The sequence below is a fragment of the Odontomachus brunneus genome, unplaced genomic scaffold (assembly GCF_010583005.1).
Source record: "Odontomachus brunneus isolate Ranch 3 - 2012 unplaced genomic scaffold, Obru_v1 Obru_scaffold_082, whole genome shotgun sequence".
Classification (NCBI taxonomy): domain Eukaryota; kingdom Metazoa; phylum Arthropoda; class Insecta; order Hymenoptera; family Formicidae; genus Odontomachus; species Odontomachus brunneus.
Window position 1 is genome coordinate 165,235 of NW_022639532.1, and position 20,293 is coordinate 185,527.

General features: G+C 33.0%; 4 protein-coding genes across 4 annotated transcripts; 2 read left to right on the top strand and 2 right to left on the bottom strand.

Moving 5' to 3' along the window:
- Nucleotides 1-1,808: 1,808 nt before the first annotated feature.
- On the top strand, nt 1,809-7,273 carry LOC116847625 (nuclear pore complex protein Nup133). Its single transcript, XM_032822792.1, has 19 exons — nt 1,809-2,097; nt 2,212-2,551; nt 2,695-3,012; nt 3,161-3,331; nt 3,405-3,534; nt 3,621-3,806; nt 3,914-4,073; nt 4,153-4,321; nt 4,398-4,557; nt 4,687-4,799; nt 4,880-4,986; nt 5,094-5,310; nt 5,412-5,555; nt 5,638-5,839; nt 5,927-6,086; nt 6,162-6,357; nt 6,472-6,666; nt 6,749-6,971; nt 7,031-7,273. The coding sequence occupies exons 1-19, from the start codon at nt 2,003-2,005 to the stop codon at nt 7,162-7,164; spliced, it is 3,420 nt and encodes a 1,139-aa protein (XP_032678683.1). The 5' UTR covers nt 1,809-2,002; the 3' UTR covers nt 7,165-7,273.
- A 142-nt stretch (nt 7,274-7,415) lies between these two features.
- On the bottom strand, nt 7,416-20,265 carry LOC116847627. The gene is made up of 15 exons (XM_032822794.1): nt 20,259-20,265; nt 11,235-11,328; nt 10,935-11,121; nt 10,575-10,834; nt 10,330-10,485; nt 10,010-10,159; nt 9,712-9,882; nt 9,462-9,643; nt 9,137-9,363; nt 8,923-9,065; nt 8,655-8,855; nt 8,390-8,515; nt 8,144-8,289; nt 7,761-7,962; nt 7,416-7,579 (listed from the first exon to the last, which is right to left on the bottom strand). The coding sequence occupies exons 2-15, from the start codon at nt 11,266-11,268 to the stop codon at nt 7,449-7,451; spliced, it is 2,316 nt and encodes a 771-aa protein (XP_032678685.1). The 5' UTR covers nt 11,269-11,328; nt 20,259-20,265; the 3' UTR covers nt 7,416-7,448.
- On the top strand, nt 11,736-17,116 carry LOC116847626. The gene is made up of 16 exons (XM_032822793.1): nt 11,736-11,878; nt 12,001-12,047; nt 12,185-12,377; nt 12,470-12,644; nt 12,770-12,945; nt 13,049-13,204; nt 13,323-13,468; nt 13,556-13,899; nt 14,054-14,165; nt 14,289-14,427; nt 15,303-15,436; nt 15,521-15,718; nt 15,860-16,012; nt 16,103-16,263; nt 16,331-16,547; nt 16,710-17,116. Exons 1-16 carry the CDS (start codon nt 11,865-11,867, stop codon nt 16,844-16,846), a joined length of 2,502 nt encoding a protein of 833 aa, XP_032678684.1. The 5' UTR covers nt 11,736-11,864; the 3' UTR covers nt 16,847-17,116.
- LOC116847629 (RCC1-like G exchanging factor-like protein) lies at nt 17,005-19,387 on the bottom strand. Its single transcript, XM_032822800.1, has 8 exons — nt 19,080-19,387; nt 18,742-18,999; nt 18,377-18,665; nt 18,111-18,283; nt 17,869-18,027; nt 17,544-17,671; nt 17,321-17,452; nt 17,005-17,226 (listed from the first exon to the last, which is right to left on the bottom strand). Exons 1-8 carry the CDS (start codon nt 19,183-19,185, stop codon nt 17,149-17,151), a joined length of 1,323 nt encoding a protein of 440 aa, XP_032678691.1. The 5' UTR covers nt 19,186-19,387; the 3' UTR covers nt 17,005-17,148.
- Nucleotides 20,266-20,293: the final 28 nt, after the last annotated feature.

Here is a 20,293-nt window from a genome sequence, read left to right on the forward strand (position 1 = left end):
CGACAATTTCGTTATCGTCGTTGCGCAGCTTTTTCGTACTGTAGAAAGGCTGCGCAACGATAACGAGACTGTCGTTAACTGCAATAACGAGTTACAGAATCGCACTACAGGAGTGCTATTTTGTACATGCGTACCGACAACTGTCGGATCGGTAGACGTCGTTGCGCAGCTTTTCTATGGTATAAAAAAGCTGCGCAACGACGTCTACCGATCCGACAGTTGTCGGTACGCATGTACAGAATAGCATCCCAGACCTAATGACCTTACATAAACAAAATCCGAGCTCGTCGGAAATGAGAAGGGCTTACGATGCTCTAAGGATTTAGTGTCCGACAACAATACCGGGACTACTGCCTCAAGGTATTAGCAGAGACGTTAGAATGCCAAGCTGATTCCAACAGCGCATCACTTCAAAACAAAAGCATTCACCTACAAAACATTACTTACCTGCACACATGTTTTTGTACGAATCGATAAAACAAAAAATCCATTGGACACACCATACGAGGGACCGTACGAAGTTCTGGAACGAACAACAGACCGCGTCTACAAAATCAACATAAAAAATAAACCGACGCAAGTCTCTACGGAAAGATTAAAACCAGGGCCCTTATTCTTGAAATTTTTGCGTATACGTAATTTTCATTGCGCAGCTATTTTATAGTATGATTAAACCTATGTAGTAAAACTTACGTATACGCAACTATTTCAAGAATAGGGGCCCTGCATTTTTTAAACATTCGCCGACGGAGCTACATCATTCGACCAAGAAGAACCTACACTTAACCAAGAACAAATACTAAAAACATATCAAAGAACCAAAGAATCAACCCAAATAAAGATAATACATTTCGCAACTCAAATATCTGAGTTAGGCTGCATTCGGAAACACACACTGGTTGCGTTCCGTTTCACGCATTATGCGCGCATTTCCTACAATATACGTAACATGATCTGTAGATAAACGCGCACATATGCGTGAAACGGAACGCGGCCACTGTATGCACACTACTAGACGATAGCCGTTGGAGCGAAATGCAAGAGTGAGATAAAAAAGAGGGAGAGTACTCGAGTAACGTTTTCGAATGCAGTCTACTGGCGGCGGAGTATTATAGCGCCTCAAGATCGCTGATTGGTTAGATCCTGACGAATAAGAAAACTCCAACACTAGTTCCTAAGTGTTACCACGTTAGCGTAGCGTACTTCTATATATTTTTATACTTCAAGATTATTACTTTTTCGAATAATAAAGTTACAGTTATAATAAAGAAGTGACATGATTCAGTTATTTCCTGCGATATCCTCCTAGAACACGCCTTACGCCCAGGAGTACCCCACATTTATGGCTCCTGCACACAGACGCTGTAATGCTTGCCGCGCGGCAAAAGTTCGCGCGATAGCCAATTAATATGCTGCTTTCCATAATAACTTTCTAGCTCTTACGGAAAAACAACATATTGATTGGCTGTCGCGCGACAAGCATTACCGCGTCCTGTTTGCAGGAGCCATTAGAAGACGGTGGTGGCTTGTAGTGGATGCTTTCCAGTTGCGTACACTGTGTTACATAAAACCAGTTTATTGGTTGCATATTACAAGATATTTTAGATAATATGTGACCAATAAACTGGTTTCGTGTGCGTGTGTGTCAAGATGTGTTAAGCAATTGGAAAGCACCCAGTGAAGACTCAGGAACTAATAAATGCTGATATTTCATGTGTCGCACGACAAATATTGCCGGATGTGTCGATTGGCTGTCTAATAGAAAGTTTTTAAGATTCCTAACAATTTCCTTATGCACCCTAGAAATTCTCTATCCAACAACCAATCAACGCATCCGACACTTGTACGCGACATGAATATTAGCCTAACCTGACTAGCCTAACTTTAAAAATATGTGCGGTTAAAATTGAGATAACGAGTGAGACTCAAAAGAGGCTAGAGAGGTAAAAAGAAGCTGAAATAAATGAGTTGTTGGAATAGTTTGTGAACCAAATATAAGAGAATGGATCGCACAAGTTTGGGTAGTTCGTTAGGGCGTTCGATAGCCTCTCCTAGAAAACGAATGTCGATAGTGCAATCATTGAAGAAAAATAGTTCGTAAGTTTCGGAACATCTAATTCTTCTATTATTGTATATACTGTATGATTGATCAATGTAACAGCTGATATAAAAATAAAATTATTCATATAATTACGTTTAATTTAATTTTAGTGCAGCAAGTGTTTCTGGGCGCACAAATCAATCTGTACAAACAATATGCAGAACAGCGAATCATACAGTTGAGAGCTTTGGATCTTCATTACCAGTTCTAGTCACTGAAGCATTAACATTCATGGATCGAAATACAGCTGTTAGTGTTAATGTATCTACAGATGGCTGGGCTTGGCTTGTTTACGGCCGCAAATTACTTGTGTGGCAGTGTAAAACCACTATTCACGATCCCAAGCAAAGAAGAACTTTCAAAACTCAATGTCGTGAATTATTGCTACCTCAGAGTGACTTAGCTCACAAGGCAGATTGTATAGCAGTCTGGCTACCTACTGATCACCAGGTATTTAGTAAAAATTAGTTATTTGTTTGCAATGACATTTGTATACTTAAATATTTTATGAAAACACAATTAAAGAGTTACTGAAAGACTTGAAACTTCTATTATATGTATTGTACATAAAATTATTTGTATTCTTATAATAGGTTCCTAGTTGTATGGCAGTGTCACCAGAAGGAATAGTACGTTTCTGGGCAAGTGTTGCACATGAGGGATCTTCTGTAGAAACTAGTGCAGAGCTTGCAGGACAAGAAGTTGATTGTCTTATGTATGTACCAGGCCATGGCTGTATTCTAGCTACTACTACATGTACAGTAGCACTTTTACAGCCACAATTTAATAATGGGAAAAATACTATCACATGTCAAGTACTGCGAACAAGTCAAGGATGGCTTGGTGGCATAGGTCGTAGAATGACTTCCTTGATTTTTGGAGCAATACCACAATCACCTGTTGCAGAAACGGTATAACTTTTATTTGTTATATAAACAGAATTGTAAATATTTAAAAAATAAATAGTCTCCTCATTATTAAAAATGAATGTTTTTCAGAATCTATTTCTAGCAATATATTTTTATATAAATATAATGTATATGTATACAAATTTTATAGAAATTAGTGAAAGTTACGTGTACACCATTGAGTGAAAAGGGTTCAAGAGTTCTCATTCTTGCTGGTTCTTCTTTGCAATATTGGTTTTTTTCTCATAATGAACAAGAAAAGATGGAATTTGATGAAGATATTACTCATATTGTTTTACAAGCATTTCAAAGAAAACTTTGGGTATGTGTATGTTCAGATATTTAAAGTATAACAGTATTACAGAAATTATTACTAATGTGTGTTTTTGTTTTAGGAATCAAGTCCATGTAATCCTCAAAGAATGAATACATGGTTTATCGATATGCAAACGTGCGAGGAAGGAATAGTCCTTTTAATGGCGGCTTATAACGACGAGGTATCTCTTCAAATACATTTTGCACTTGGTAGGTCATGTATCAATTTATAACTATTGTATAAGATAGTATTAAATATGTAGTGCTTTGCATTCATTTATTATGTTATTTTGCAGGATTAATACCTTTAAGTGGCACAACTTTGTCAAACACGTTTAAATGGTTCCTAAAGGTTCAGCTTGGTCCACTGTTCTATGTCGATGATATGGAGATGATAGAGTCAACATTAAGTTCTTATCGTTTTATATTGTCTGGCTGGGAAGCTATTATATATAATCAATATAATGTACTTGTGGTTAACAGTAAGTACATCTATGAGTTTCTAAGCAATATGATATTGTTAGAAAAAAAAACAGTGTGCTGTATTATCAAATACTAAAAATTTTTAAATATTGTAAAATTTTTATAGCTGCATCTGAAATTGATCAAGATAAAATAGATCTGGTAAGAGGTGGTGAAGACAGTATACTGGGTGGCGCTTTATGTTCAGGAACTCCAGTATTATTCACAAAGAGTGTTGGTTTAGTGTCTATTACACCAGTCGACTTTCCGACCCAAGATTTTAATACGTTTGTAGCTTTTATTAGCATAATTGTATTTTCAATATTAAAAATATATATTCCTTCTATTCATGTGATTAAATTGCAGAGGATACACGGACACTAATATAAGTATGGATTATAGCTATAAAGCGAATCAAACAGCACAGAATTTTTCTACTTTGATAAGTAATGAAGAACTTCAGGATATGTATTATAGTTCTGACGGAGCTACGCAATTACGCACCGCATTTCTTTTAAGTTTGCGTCAAAATAAGGTATATGTGGATATGAAAAGAAACGAATATTCTGTGATAACTATTATAATCTAATGTAAGTTTCTTGTGTGTACAGGCACAATGCGACGAAATCCTTTCTCAACTTTTTCCTCTACAAGAGGACCCGGTGATGGATATTGATGCTACTCTCGACACACTTATTTTGAAAGTTGCGAAGGATTTGATTGATGATTATCCAGCAAATGATCCAAGATGGGCTAATCATAGGGATTTATGTGAGTAACTTGTATTTTTGTACATTTTTTTTATATTTTACATAAATCTGATGTACATTGATTGCATTGTTATATTTTAAACATTCGTTCAATGAAAAATTCATGTTTTTAAATTGCCTTTTTGTGTAGCAATGACAGTAAATGCAGTCATCTCCATGCAAATACCTCATCAACTAGAAGGAAAACAAAAAGCATTAGATCTTTTTGTACAATTCTTGAAGGAACATAATTTATGGAGTAGAGTATGTTGAATATAATACATTTTCTGTTGTATTGCATACAATTTTAATGACTTTATTAAATTAAGATATTTTTACTCAAGTTCTGCGCAGTTACATACAGAGGAACTATCATGTCTACGTCGCATGTACTCGGTGAATATGCGGAGAAAATAGTTGCAGCTTTAACTGTATATAATCTTCAAAATAGGTACAATTCTGATATCATATATTATATAATTAATGTGTCATTCTCCATTTATATCTCTGTGTTCTTAGTGCATTATCTTACATATACATATATTTTTTTTGTTTTAGATATTCTGAGATTATAGATGCAGTGATAGGTGAAACATTGCAGCCAGAAGCTTACGTATCCGACGAACTTACGGCACGCGACATATTTTTCCGCGAAGTGAGCACAGTACATTTATTCTTACCAACTTTAGTAAATAAAGCGAGCGAAGTCACTCAATCTGAAAGACCTTTGCAACAAGTCGGACAGTACATTATGCAAGTTAATTCTATTTTATTGGTGAGTCAATAAGACGATGGTAGAATATCGAAATGAAGCAGCTCACATATGTGAACATTTTCTTTAATTTCTTTGTTACCTTTTCATTCTATCTCTAATAGGCTGTGTTACATGAAGTAGTGAAATATCGTCAATATAACGCTGAACGGTTTGTTCCTGCAAAATGTTCAAATGTGATAACAGAGTATCTTCCTTGGACAGCAAAATCAGGTAAACATGGCTTAAGGAATTGTCTCAACACAATGGTATGTATTGTCTTCGTATCTCTAATTTATGAGTTTGAATTGAAAAAGTTCTAATTTTCATTGAACATAAATTTACACACAGCAAAGTATTACTATTAAACACGGTGTGACAGGGACAAGTGACTCTACCGTTAGAAATGAATTGTACGAACAGTTAGTCAGTCTTATTGATTTAATACTGGATGGAAGGAAATGTCATTTGGAAAGCATTCGTGGCACAGAGAAATTCGAAATTCTTTTAAAACAATACGAGACAGATCGTGCCAATTTAATTCAGCCACTGAGTAAGATATATTTAGTATTATTTTTATTATCAGCTATTTATATCAGTTAATTTTCTTTCTCATTGTTCATGTATAAACGTGTTATAGTAAAGGAAGAGCAGTATGATAACGCTGCAATGCTCGCTGAAAAGTATTGTGACTTCCCATCGCTTGTGCAAATTTGCGAATTGACTAACAATAAAAATCGACTTGATGCATATATAGAGAAGTTTGCAGCGCAAGATTTTGCTGGCTTCTTGTTTTCTTGGTAAGAACATCTATTATCACATCACGAAGTTTTATACGTTTATTTGTATGTATGATCTATCGTTTTTTTTAATAGGTACGTGAAAGATGGACGCCAAGGACAATTAGTGGAAAGATGCAGACGTGGTGGCACTGCAGAATTAACAGAAAAGTTGTCAGAACATCCAACTTTGTCCTGGGTACAATCGGCTCTAACTGATGAATTGCGACTCGCTGCCAATACACTTCATACCTTGGCAGTTCAAGAAGCTGAGTTGGTTACTCGTAAAAAGGTGCGTACTATTAATTATAACAATAATGAAAATAACACAAAACGATAATAATACCGTTATGATGGGTAACGCAAACATTATGTAATTGATTTTATATTTAATTTTTAATCATAGTCGATGCTTTCGTTAGCCAAGTTGGCTTTGCTTGCTTCGGACGAACCGGAAGATAAAGTAGTAGACAGTGCAAAGATGATCGACAATGAATTGGCACTCATAGCTTATCAGGAAGATTTACCAACTCAAGTTCTCACAACGTATGGCTACGATATTGAGAAATTACGAGTACTTGCACCAAGAGAATTAATTATGGTAGATATGTTCTTTTAATAATAATTAAATTATATTTTTATCTATTTGTATAACTTATATATAATGTTTGATTTATAAATAGTTATACACTTCGAGCGAAAACGTCATAGCCAATGAATATGACTTCAAGAAAGCTCTCGATTTACTTGATTACGTGGAACAAGAGGAGGATAAATTGTCTTTGAGATTACTCGTTTGGGCACGCGCGGCTCGACGGAATCAGTGGAACACCGTGGAGAAGAATCCTGAACAACAAGTTCAGGAAACATTATTTTTCAAATTAATGGACCTTGTGTATTTTATGGGTAAGTTATATGTAATAAGATACTGCGAAATAATACTAATTTGTATGTTTGCTATGTAGGCGGCAAAGTAGAGGAATTTCTGCCATCAGTTGATGTACTTCTCAAGGAATCAGAACTGGAAGAACTCGCTGCATCAAGTAACTTCCAATTTCTTATCAAATTAATTTATGAATATGCTTATCGAAACTATTAACGCGGAAAGTACTCTTGTAAGTACAGCCATAGTTTATATTTTTGTACACAATATTAATAAAGTAACGATATATCGTTAAAAACGATATATCGTTAAAAATATGAAATTACCATGGGGTAGAACTATACAGAATTTTATTTTAAAATCATCTACAATGTGTGTCATGTAACGGTTTTTTTATATTATAAATCGGAGAATTAAAGGATTATAGAAATATGATAGTAATAGAGATATTTTTTTAGTTTTTGAATTTTTATTAACGAAATCCATAATTTATATAATTATTAAATATTACATACAACTACTTGTACCAATAATATTATGAATATATTTACAAATATTTTGTTTGCTGAATTTTCATTACTTTGCATCCTTATAATATATCTTATATGATCTGGTGATCTGCATTCTATTTCTGGAGTGCAAAATAAGTAGAATGTAAGTAAAAGAATGAAAACTTATATATATATAATAATAGAATATATACAATAGAACATATATAATAGAAAACTTGTATAAAATATAAGGATTAATATAAAGATATATATATATATATATATATATTTTTTTTTTTTGGTATAATAATTGAACATTACCTGCACATTTTTTATGAGAGGTAGCATTATGTATACGGAGATATATGTAAGGACAGCCTACATCTGTGCATATAAAGTCGTCAACTATATCAATTTCTTGGTGTAAATCAAGATTTTGACATGTCATATGTTCCTGATTGTTGCCTATTTTAAATTGTTTCCACGAACAAGCATTTATTGTTCCATAACCAAAATTATGAACCTGGTAAAAATATTAATTAGTTACATGCAAAATATCTAAACAACTCCAACAGATAATATCATTACATTATCGACAGCTGTGTCTCATAAAATTAGAAGAAAGCTTCACCGTATTTACATCTATTATTTATGGATTTTAGTGTAGGAAGTAGAAACTTATGTAATTTCTTGGAAATACTAACTGTGATTGTTGTTTTCTTTGTGTGAATATGTTGCGAATGCAACATGTATGTGATTGATTTGGAGGGACTTATGTAGTCCTCCATTTCACCTTTAAATATTGAGGAGTTAGTTGCAAATTCTGGTACTGGTCTTAGAATTCGTGGCACTAAAATATGGTGAGTAACAATGTATTATACATATAAATTTATATCGTACGTACAAATGCGATTAGCACTTGTTTGAAAATTTGTGATTGCAGTACTTACCTGTTAATAAAAATTTATCAATGGTTTCAATATAAGGACTAACTATTAGGCGATCATGCTCTGATAATATGAATGGTTGGAAAGAATTAGAATGGTCTTTCGACACGTAATATAAAATCTTTACGTCTGCAATTATACAAAAATCTGGACTATACTATGTATTAAATTACTTCAAATATGTAAGTAGATATTTTGCTAGTAAAATATAGGAAATGTTTGTGAACAGATACATTAAAAAAAAACGTATACGCATTTGTTTTCTTACCAGGATGATGATACTTAATTTCTCGCAATAACTTTAAAATTGTGTGTTGTTCTATTTCAGATATTTGAGTTGATGGAGCTAATATTAGGACCACTTGTCCCAAACTTCCTATTACGTGTTGCTGCCCTTTGGTTTCCCATGTTTTATTCAAATAATTATATACTGCATTCATGGTCACCAAAAGATTTAAATGCGTGGGCCCTGTTAAAACATTCGTTAAAATATAGATTGTATAATTCGATGGACAGTTTAACAAGAAAAAACTTACATGAAATCTTCGTGAAATTAGATACAGCATAATAGGCAAGACTAGGACTATCCGTTACGTTAAGCAACCATTGCCCAGATGTACCGTGTAAAATACCCATTTTTGAGCCATACATCGATACGTCCAAATCATCTATTAATGTGCTGATACGAGAAGAGCGTAAGTGAAACTAGAATTGTCAGATAATTAATCAACTTTAAATGCTTTAACTTACGCGAAAAAATCCATTGTATGTTCTGCAGTCCAAGCACCATCGAATGCGATTAATGTTTCTACTTGTGGACAAGGTTTTCTATCTCTGCAGAGAGATTCTGTCAACAGATAACTGTTTGTATAAACGGAAAACTTATCAACTGCATAATCAACCATTTGTTTAAATACTTCCGGCGATGTGAATTTGATGCTGTTGTAATAGGTCAAGACATCGGATGCAGCGTATGTCTGTTACAAATAATACTCACGGTAATAAAATTCACATTGATCTACTTAAAGCAAACGCATTCATATATTACGTTTGTGTAATATAAAATGGATAAGACCTGTTGATACAAAACTGTCTTCGGTACAGCGTCTGAGAAAGCGTCCTTTCTGTTGCAAACTTTTACGTTTTCGTCATGTATAGTTATACCTTCGTCCGAATAATAAATATCAAGAATCTGACTTAAACGGAGACTATTAAAGTCATTCACCCAACTTTCCATGTGACTCGCAATAATAAGACCTATTAAGTTGGAAAATATATATATTATTTGTAATTTGATCCTTTGGTAGTAAAAGGAACGCGTGTACCATCGATATCGCCAATTATCTCAGCACGAGTGGCATCAAGATAGCTGTTTTTACTACTTTTTAAATAATAATCGTGAGGACGCATAGTATTATTCCAAAACCCAGCAGCTCCAAGTTCCATATTAGCACCTAACACAGGTCCTTGATATATTACCATTTCTCCTAAATCACCTGAAAAGTGATAACTCATTTGATTACCTATAGTTCGTCAAACTTTTGTTCTTCACATTTATATCGTAAAACATTTAACGTAAGAGAATATGTACAAATAGCTCATCATTTAACTAAAATAATTTACCCGCAATTGTAGTTAGCCATACATTATCCAAATTGATATTTAATCCGAGAAAAGAAAGATACGACATTGATTTGGCGTGTATCATCTCGCTTCTCGGCAAAATAAAATCAACTTGTTCTGCATAATCCATGCTATCTGTACTAGGTCTTTCTGAAACAAAATACGTACTTAAATGTGTCCATATATTCATTAATTAATGTTAACTAATTAATTAACTAATTCATTCATTCATTATTTAATATTGCAATTTTTCTGTGCTATTTTATTCTTGATTTACATGAGACATAACATTCTGTTGCAGGAATTTGTGTGTATATTACCAGTAATATTATATATTTGAACTAAGGGGATATTTTGACGCTGAAGTGAAGCTGCGATAGCTCCTATGATGGCACCTGGGGCGATAGTTCCATATGGCGTAAGAATCACTCCGTATTCTTTCGGACAGTTCCAAAGATCGGGAAATATGGATTTAGCTGTGTACATTAGTTTATTTGGCTTTAAATTAACTTCTATATAAATTTATGCGTAAAGTTGCGTGTGTGTATATATATATATGTATTACTTGTTAGCTTTTGTCCTATTTCTTCACATAGTGAATCCGTATTACGTGAACTTTCTTTCATTATCGTATTTGATATAGCAAGATGTAAGGTACATCGTTCTATTGCTGTAAGTGCGTCAAATGGGAAAATATCCGGTTTTCCTGGGTCCAGTGCTTTTACCAATCTATTTCTTATATTTTGCTTTCCAGATAGCCCAAAGGGAAGCACTCCGTCGCGTGGCTCTATATTTTCATAGTGTTCAACGCCATCGAATTTAAATCTGATATATACGAAAATGAGTGATAATGTAATACGCACGAGCTGTAAAATTTGTGCTACATTCATATCGCAATTTCAACTTGTATCGCAAATTTGTTTACCTATGCAATAAGGACGACGACATCGCTCTTATGTCCATCGTGGCGTAAGAATCTTTTTCCGCTTTGCGGATGATGTCTAATAACACCCGCATATTCATAGGAAGATGGAAATTTTGCATGCTATTATTCATATAACATTCTTGGAGTTCCTCTGGTATACCGAAGTGAGATTCTGTTGAACATACTCCTGAGAAAGAAAGGAGCAAAGTGTGAAATATCCGGAAGAAAATATTCCATCAGGTACTTTCACTATCGAGCACATATCTTGTTGTAAATGTCACGAGTTCGTTATCAACGTACCGTAACATATTAGCAAAATTACAAAAATATTCATCTTCACCACTAACAGAGTTTTGCAGCATCACTAATTATAACGCTCATGTTACACTTGATACGGTGTACAGTGTACAATGATTCATATTACGAAGATATAGAGTAAGATAATGTTCTACCTTAACTGATAAGATAACTTTGACTGTGTTCTATCCCCGTAAGTAGTTTTATGTATCAGAAACTATAGATAAAACTTTCTATTGTATTATTTACTAAATTATTGACTAAATTAGAGCATATGTGTACAATTATGTTTATCATTGTAATATTAGAGTTTAAATGCAAAATTTTACTTGTGCCAGCACGTACGTTTGCACGCAAAGTAATGAATGTATGGTTTTATGACAATTAGTAATATTATCCTTATAAAATATTTATAAAATATATAACTAAAATATTTTCTCTAATATAGAACATAATCGCAATAGGTCATCTCTAGATACCAAAGAGGGAGGTGGATTACTCATAACATATCATATCTTATCTTTTGATAGTGATGATGGTGACTGTTACTATGTCTCTGAAAGGTGTGGTGTAGTATCTTGTTACGTGAAACTGAATGAAAACTGAGTCTTCCTTACATAAAGAAAGGCAGAAATGCTGACTACTGGGTGAGTTTTTCATCTTTAAATATGTTGAGAAGAATTTTATATTTATCATAGACAGTATTAATACAGCAAAGGTAGAAGCGGCATTTAAAAAAAGAATTATAATCTATCAATCGTTTTTGTAGTTACGAAATGATTAAATGGTATTTCTGGATTATCTTCATTACTTTTGGTAAGAAAATAATATATTATTCTAAAAGTTTTTATACATATATATAATATATTAATGTATCATTATTAATTAGTTAATATAACGTTATATATTATTTATTTATTTATTTGTCTCTAGAGTTTATAAATATATTTTAGGCATTTTTGCGCAAGATATTTCATATCAAGATGTCGAGTTAGAACTTCAAGAATGTTATGACAATAAATATCTTTACGAAAAGGATAATAGATTACCGCATACCTTGAATACATTGATCGCACTTATTCGTAAAATTGAAAACGCAGATTTGGACGTGGATCTACAGACCTTAATTATTGGAATTTTGCATAGGTAAAAATTTACGCAATATCTGGCGTGATAAAGATGTATTCTCACGTGAAAATTTAAGCGTTTAAATTGCACTGGCATTTTACTAATCGTAGATTTCGCCAAGATGGGATAATAGAAAATCCAAACGTCTCGAGACAACCTGGCGTGTCACCTTATGCACCATACAGGGAGCAAGCTGCAAAATTTGCACGAACACTTCCCTTCATAAAGATTCCAGAACAAAGGATTTCCCAAATTCGTTACGATATACTTACCGACATTGAAAAGGTAAGTTGAATAATTTATACATATTTTGCTATGTAGATAATAAAAATAAGTAACAACTTTAGTTCACAAAGACAATCGTTTGCATTTATATGGAATTTTATCTAATATGTGTTATCATCTTATAGTGTACACTTCATTTTATGTTGTCCGATTCTATCGACATTTTTCAAAGGGATGACGAAAGCTTAGTGTGTAAATTTACGAACAACGCATACAGAAGGACAAGAAGCGCAAGCAACAATCTTCTTACTGAAAAAAAGTTTAATATCCACGATGTAGAAACCTTAACACCTGAGCAAATGTAAGTATAGCGGCATTACTGGATATAGATAGTAATTTACATGTGAACATGATAAATAGAATTGTATGCTGCATTCATATATAACAGTTTTTATCGTATATAGTGACATTATCAGAAATAACAAGGACACAGTCACAGAGGATACCATTGATCCGAATGCGTTATATCCAGAGTTGCCACCGAATCATCCAAAAATCGCTCGAGTTTCACTGCCGCCGTACAGCAATTGTCCTGTGGAGAATGGCGTTATAAAAACAAAGTACGTAAATCTCTCATTGACTTTTTATATTTTCGGTATACTCGTGCGTTTATTTTGTCAAATGATTTTGCCGCATGATCTACAACCCATTGATACCATCTCGACGAATATGTTTCAGTTGGGGCCCTGTCTCTATTGGATCAGTAATTGCTGGTATAGCCGCTGGATTACAACCTGAAACGATACAACTGTCAACTTTGTTTCCGAAGAAGCCGCATCTATCAAACGTAACAGTAAATAATAAGTGGATTGCAACTATATCTGGTAAGAATTTTAACGAGTATTGAATGCATATGCTTGCATACGAGATGCATAAGAGATAAAGTTTCTACATATTATATGAATTTGTAGGAGATTTAGCTGAAGTCGCGTTAATACAAGGTCCCATAAAACAAAATCTGGAACTTGGCGTAAGTGGGAACTGGAATTCATCGTCTGTTCCTCGTTGGTACTTCCTGAAGCGTAACGATTCGTTAGAATTTACAACAGCAGAGATGAGAGGAGATATCGACGGATTAATTCTCGCTAATGAGATTGAAACTTTATATTCGAAAATACCTAAATTAAAACTATCGCAGATTTTGGATATGTATTATAGCGCTCGTGGATTGTTTGATCATTCAATCAGAGCATGTAATCGGAAATCAATGTTTGCGGCAATTTCATCTAACGCATCTAAGACGATGTCTGATCAGGTATTATGTAATACAATGTGTGTCATCTGTGAAACTAATTAAATCTTGCCGATAATAATAATAACGTCAGAGGTATAAAAAAATTATAAAACTTCTTCAAGCCTATGCTGTACTTATAACTAGATATCATGGATTGAAATATTTAATTTTGCAGGCATATAGTGCTTCCTTGATCTTACAAGAAGATTTACAAATAGCTACGTTAACCGAAAAAGTGGTTCAAGAATTTGCAAAGGCAGCAGCGGACAAGCTATCTACAAATGGCGGTGAGTATTGGTGTTTATTATATAATTATTACATAATATTATATAATTATTACATATTGGTGTTTATTACATAATTAAATATTCTAACATAATGATATTTATTTAAGCTGATAAAATTTTTAGTTTCTTCGATGAATAATGATCTATCGTGTAGAGACACGGAAGATAAAGAGGATTTGAAAGATACTGTTCAAATCTCTGCTGATCTGACAGTTATTCTCGATACAATGTGGCCTTTCGATTTAATACACCCAATCCTTACGTAAGCATAAAATTTGTATATAAAAAATCAGTTTGCTTGGATGAGCAATAACACTAATATACAAAATATAAAATTATTAGAAAACAAAAGAACTCCAAAGATATAAATAAAAGATAAAAATAAAGAAGAGCTAATAGGAGTTCAGGTACAGTAATTTTAGTGCTATAAAACCTAAGGAAATAGGTGAAAGTTTCCAGTGTTGGGAAATCAAATAATTTATTGTACATTAAAAATATAAAACATCAAACGTTTCGGTCCATCTGTGGATCCTTTTCAGTGTTATATGTAATTTAAAATAATATAGTGTCAAGAATTTAACAAGACCTTAACTTTAAGATTTTTCGCAACTGAGACTGGGAAGAAAGAATAGCAAGACAAAAAATATTGTTTGGCGGATTACTGTCGATAATATCGTTCTTGCCTTGAGGTTTGGCCTCTACACTATGTCCAAGACAATACAACCGCTGTACCCTACTAAGTGCTTCTGCGAATAACTGCATTGTTGAAAGACGTTGAAGGCATGTTTCGATACAAACAGGATTTTCCGTATTTTATATCACGGTTTTCCGTATTTTTGGTCTTGCTATTTTTTCCTCTCAGTTTTGGTTGCGAAAAATCTTAAGGACTTATTAAATTCTTGACACTATATATTGTTTTAAATTATATGTAACACCGAAGAGGGTCCACGGATGGATCGAAACGTTTGATGTTTTATATTTTTAATGTGCAATAAATTACTTGATTTCCCAACATAGAGAATTTTGACCTATTTCCTTAGTTTTTATAACACTAAAATTACTGTGCCTGAACTTCTATTAGCCCTTCTTTATTTTTAATTTTTTATCAGAATATAAAAATTATTTTTGCTTTATTAGAAATTTACTGGAAAATATGAAAATAAATCCGTACGACAGCCAATTTACTATCATGAACGCCTATGATGGTAGTATTATGATAAATACTACCAATACTATCTTAGATTTTGGTAATTATACGCAATATGAAAATGGTATGTACATTTTAAATGTGGACAAAATTATATATCAAATATTTATATTGCGGTGATAATAATTGTGGTCATATCATTTTTCAGTTACCAATGGTTTTGACTTTGCTAAATCGCTCGATAAACTGGAATCTATCCAGACGATAAAATTAAATAATGAGCGTAACGGTTTTGGAAATGGAAAATCCGACATAATTTTAATTATTCCATATACATCGTCCGTTCCTGATGCCGACAAGGAGTATTGTATACAACGGATAAAAAGGATGCAAGAGCAAGTTCCAGGTAATGCTTCAATTATGTTCATTATAGAAAATGCAAGTTATCATGCATTATTGCAGATTGTAAACGAAGTATACAATAATTTCAAGTTATTGCAAATTTGAAGTATTACAATCAAGTTTCATGATTATAATGTTACTGCAGATGCTACAATACTTATATTGACTTACGGCTCAAGAGACAGATGGTTAGACTATGTAGCTGACGCAACGAACGACTTGTTTTTTACCAACATAGGCGAGAAGCAAGACGGAGCTTTACCGACAGTTCTTAGTTTAATTTCAAGAGTAAGAAAAGGTAGGTATGAAATAATTTGTATCCTCGTATATATTATATTCCTTTGTGTGTTCTACTATATGTTTAATATAATTTACTATATTATTGCAGTCCCTCAACGTTTGATCAATACGAAATGTGGAGCCGATTATTCTTACGTCGGATCTACCAATTCATTTAACGATTATATTGAGCCAAACACGGTCATTTCTTACAAAATGCACCCCAATTATTTCTACTCCAGCGATTCGTCACATTCTTCGATGATAAAAGTAAAAATCTTTTCGTATAATTAAAAAAGTTTCTCTTATGAAAATACACTATAAATAAGTATTTCAGATTGAGCCATCTGTTTGGGGTATACTAAAAGTATGCACATCACGACAACCTATAAACGCTGATTCCCCGGAAGGTGACAATGTAGATTGTAAACCAATATTTGACAAGATATATACCGTTTTTTTTTCCTGTAATGAAGCTGAATATATTCACTCTTGCCAACCGTTTTACTTATCGATATTTGCCAATTCTTCAGTTGATACTTATCCTTGCACAGGTAAGCTGTGATTAATGTAAATCCATTGTTTACAGCCAACATTTCTAACATCAAATATTTTAAATTCATATATTCATATTTTTATATTAAATGAATACTGATTAATTGCGTAATTCTATTTCTTTCTATGTTTCCTAATATATCGTTTGTATTGTTTTCTAGATCTTCAGTTTTGCCGATTTCCTCATATGATAAAGTACTCCATTTCCTATGAGAACTTGCTATGCACGAGCAGTGCAAATATAAATTTGCTGAATATCATCCTTCTAATTATAAGTATAATTTATGTGTTTTCATAATATATAATACGAGAATATTATGTAAATTATCTTGACAACCGTACGTGAAGTCATCGACATATTACAACATAAATATGTTAAATATGTTAAATTCGTAGCCAGTTGTACATATCGTATGTTTAATGCTACGTTTTTACACTAGAAATAACATAGTATCATATTTTGTAGACATTTAATTACTTTTATATACAATGTTAGAACTATTAAAATAAGAAAGTATTATGTAAACTCGCTTACATAAATAAATCAACATTTAATATTAGTATATAATATTATATACATATACGGTGTTGTATTCTTTTTTAAATAAAAGGTTTGCATAGAGCCACTGTATGATCTATCCCACAGACAACTTTTTTCACTTGAGCTCCTACTGAAACCTGTTAATAGAAAGCAATAATCATACATAAATCTCTCATATATTGTCTATTTATATTCTATTTTTAGGATATATAAAATACACATAACAATTACCCTTAAAGGGAAAAATTGAGTTTTTGTATGTCCTAATCCCAAACATCCAAATTTATTGATGCCCCACATAAATAAATCTCCTGAGCTAGTCAATGCGGCTAATTGATTAACTCCACAACTTATTTTTGTTACCTACACGTAAAAAATATGTTTACATATACATGTGTATGTAGAAAGCAGATTTTCAGATTTTTTAAAATCAAATTTGACTTATTTTAATTACCTTGACGTCACGATTATATATATTGTTGCCAAACAATGTAGGTGGGATTTGTGTTGGTTTAGGTATTTTCTGTACCTCAGGTCCAAAACCCAGTATACCATATCCCCATACATAAACATAGCCAGCATCTATAATATAGCCATATAGTAGATTTTAGATTCATTTTATAATATAAATTATGAAATAGATTAGCAAATGTCTAAAAAAAACTTTAATATGAGGTCTCTACTTATACGCTTATTTCAAACAGGAGATGTCAGTAACAATAATTAAAATAAAAAATTATAAGGTTACTCAATATCATAAATTATATATTAATTCTTACCGTTTAAAACCATGCAGAAACATCCACCAGCTGCAATATCTATAATACGTCCAAAGTCTTTGAACATATCTAATTCTATGGGAATATTTATTTGGTAATTATCTTCAACTAGTAATTGTCCATACTCTGAGTTACCCCAGCCAAAAACTTTTCCTTTATCTAAAGCAAATATTTCTCATTTTAATTTTAATTATCCACTGTAGGTGTGTAATTCTCTAATCCATTGGATATTTTTTACATACCACTAAGAGCTAATACACAGTCAGCAACACAAGCAACTTTTATTATGTGTTGTCCTGCCAGATCACCTTTAACTAAACTTGGTTGATATTCATTTTGATAATGTGCTAGGCCTGTTTGTCCATCAGCACCCCATCCAAATGTATATACCTCACCTGTCTCTGTCAAGAGTATGCTGTTATATTAATGAGAATATTAATGAGTATGCTGTTATATTAATGATATTAATGAGAAAACTGTTAACATTATGATATCAAAATTATTATACCTGTGATCTTGACCAGCTGTCACTGCAGTAATCTTGTGTCCTTTAATGTCAGGTATGTGATGGATAACAGAACTTCTCTCATAATTTTCATTCATTATAATTAGTCTACCACATTGGCCATATGCATTATTACCAAGAGTGAACAAACCTTCTGTGGTCAGTATTAACAAGTGTGCTCTTCCTGCAGCCATGCTTAAAACTTTTGTCTTGTCATCTTTAAGCAGTAGATTTATTGGCCTTGGAAGAAATATCACATTGTCAGGCAATTTTTCATCCTGTTTACAGAAACCTATCATAGAAAAACAAACTGTGCTTATGAAATATTTTTATTTTAGTGAAAAAAGAATAGCAAACAATTTACTTACCAAGTTGTGAATCTGTGTTTATGCCAGTACCATAAACAATATTTTTGTCTGAAGATTGTACAGCATAAGCTGTGAAACCATATCCACAAGCAATATCCACTACATCATGTATTTCAGCAAAGTGTAATCTTTTTGGCCTGCTGATCTGTGAAACGTTCTTCCACTTCAACACTGTATTATCTCCAAGAGCACCATGGTGAGCAAGACCCCATGCATACACTCTATGTTCATCCTGTTTGCTTATTGAATATTGGAAAACTACATAGATTTAACATAAATAAAATGTCAGTTGCTTACTGCTACAATATATATGTAACTTTACATAAATATTTCCTTACTTGGTAAAGTTTTAAGCTTGAACCGCTTAGCCTTCGGCTTTCGCAAAGATAAACTTTTGGCGCTCCTTGTTATTTGTTTGAAACAATTCCATCCTGTGTTAAACATTATTTCCGTTTCAATTTCTTACGATTAAAATCATACACGTGATATTTAGAGATAGAAATTAGAATCATATATTAAAAAGAAAAAATAGAAAAGAAAAAATTAACAATTTATGTCTTTCTGTACTCTCAAATCAACTTAGGTCGATATCAATTTGGTAATATCAAATTTAAGCACGTCGCCATATTTCTAAATTAGACCATAGACGAGAAGTTTATAGACGACATAACGAGATACTCAAATCGCACCCGCTGTTTAAGCAATTGAGCCGCAACTCGCAGTGACAAATAAAATGGGCTGTAAGTTTTATTTGGCAATGTTAATGCGATCACCGAAGTGAAACTTCACCTCAAATACTGCAAAAATGCAAATCTTGCAGTCAATTTATTACATAGGCTGATATTTCACGTGTCGTACGACAAGCTTTTTGGATACGTTCATTGGTTGACGAACAGAGAACCTAGAAATACTCTATTCGCCAACCAATAAACGTATCCGAAAAGCTTGTCGTAGGACACGTGAAATAGCACCCTTATACAGGGTGTCTCACACTCTCCTCCGGGCATTTTGTGGGGACATAGAACAGGTTGAGGTGAACATAAAAGTCCTATGCCGTTTTGCGATATTCGCAATAATAATCGAGATATTAATTGTAGAAAATTTGTGAATGATCATGCAGGATATGGTAAATGAGTTATAATAGCGACGACTGCCATAGTGTACTTATACTTTAGGTCAAATTGAACAAAAAAGTCCTTTACCATTTTGCAAATAATCACATAGATTTTTAATTATTAATTAAAGAAGATGAGTGTATTATCACGTAAAATCGTGCAAGTGCTTATAAGTTTTATGATTGACTAGTAGAGACTTATGACGTCATTAATCGCTCTCAGAGCGATTAACCCAGAGCCAGTCGAACATGCTATTAAATATAAGGGCGCGTTTAGCAGACACAACAGTTGTACAACTGAGTGATTCGTAAACGTAATTGGTCTAAATGTAGGGAATCAACAGAATAAACCAATAAACATCGAGTACTCACTGAGCGTTTTTATCTGCTGAATGTGCCCTAAGATCGGACTATGAATACCGGCTTTATGCGCCAATA

Bases quoted from the DNA above. Each gene is read 5' to 3' on its own strand.
- LOC116847625 (XM_032822792.1), top strand. From the start codon at position 2,003: ATGGATCGCACAAGTTTGGGTAGTTCGTTAGGGCGTTCGATAGCCTCT. The intron at 4,322-4,397 runs GTATATGTGGAT...TTGTGTGTACAG, and splicing joins TAAGTTTGCGTCAAAATAAG to GCACAATGCGACGAAATCCT. The intron at 4,558-4,686 runs GTGAGTAACTTG...CTTTTTGTGTAG, and splicing joins GGCTAATCATAGGGATTTAT to CAATGACAGTAAATGCAGTC.
- LOC116847627 (XM_032822794.1), bottom strand. From the start codon at position 11,268: ATGAATATTTTTGTAATTTTGCTAATATGTTACG. The intron at 11,122-11,234 runs GTACGTTGATAA...TTTCTTTCTCAG, and splicing joins AATTTTGCTAATATGTTACG to GAGTATGTTCAACAGAATCT. The intron at 7,963-8,143 runs GTTAGTATTTCC...TATTTTTACCAG, and splicing joins CAAAGAAAACAACAATCACA to GTTCATAATTTTGGTTATGG.
- LOC116847626 (XM_032822793.1), top strand. The intron at 12,946-13,048 runs GTAAGTATAGCG...TATCGTATATAG, and splicing joins ACCTTAACACCTGAGCAAAT to TGACATTATCAGAAATAACA. The intron at 15,719-15,859 runs GTAATGCTTCAA...ATGTTACTGCAG, and splicing joins GATGCAAGAGCAAGTTCCAG to ATGCTACAATACTTATATTG.
- LOC116847629 (XM_032822800.1), bottom strand. From the start codon at position 19,185: ATGTTTAACACAGGATGGAATTGTTTCAAACAAATAACAAGGAGCGCC. The intron at 18,028-18,110 runs GTATGTAAAAAA...TATTTGCTTTAG, and splicing joins CTGTGTATTAGCTCTTAGTG to ATAAAGGAAAAGTTTTTGGC. The intron at 17,227-17,320 runs GTAATTGTTATG...TTCTATTAACAG, and splicing joins CTCAATTTTTCCCTTTAAGG to GTTTCAGTAGGAGCTCAAGT.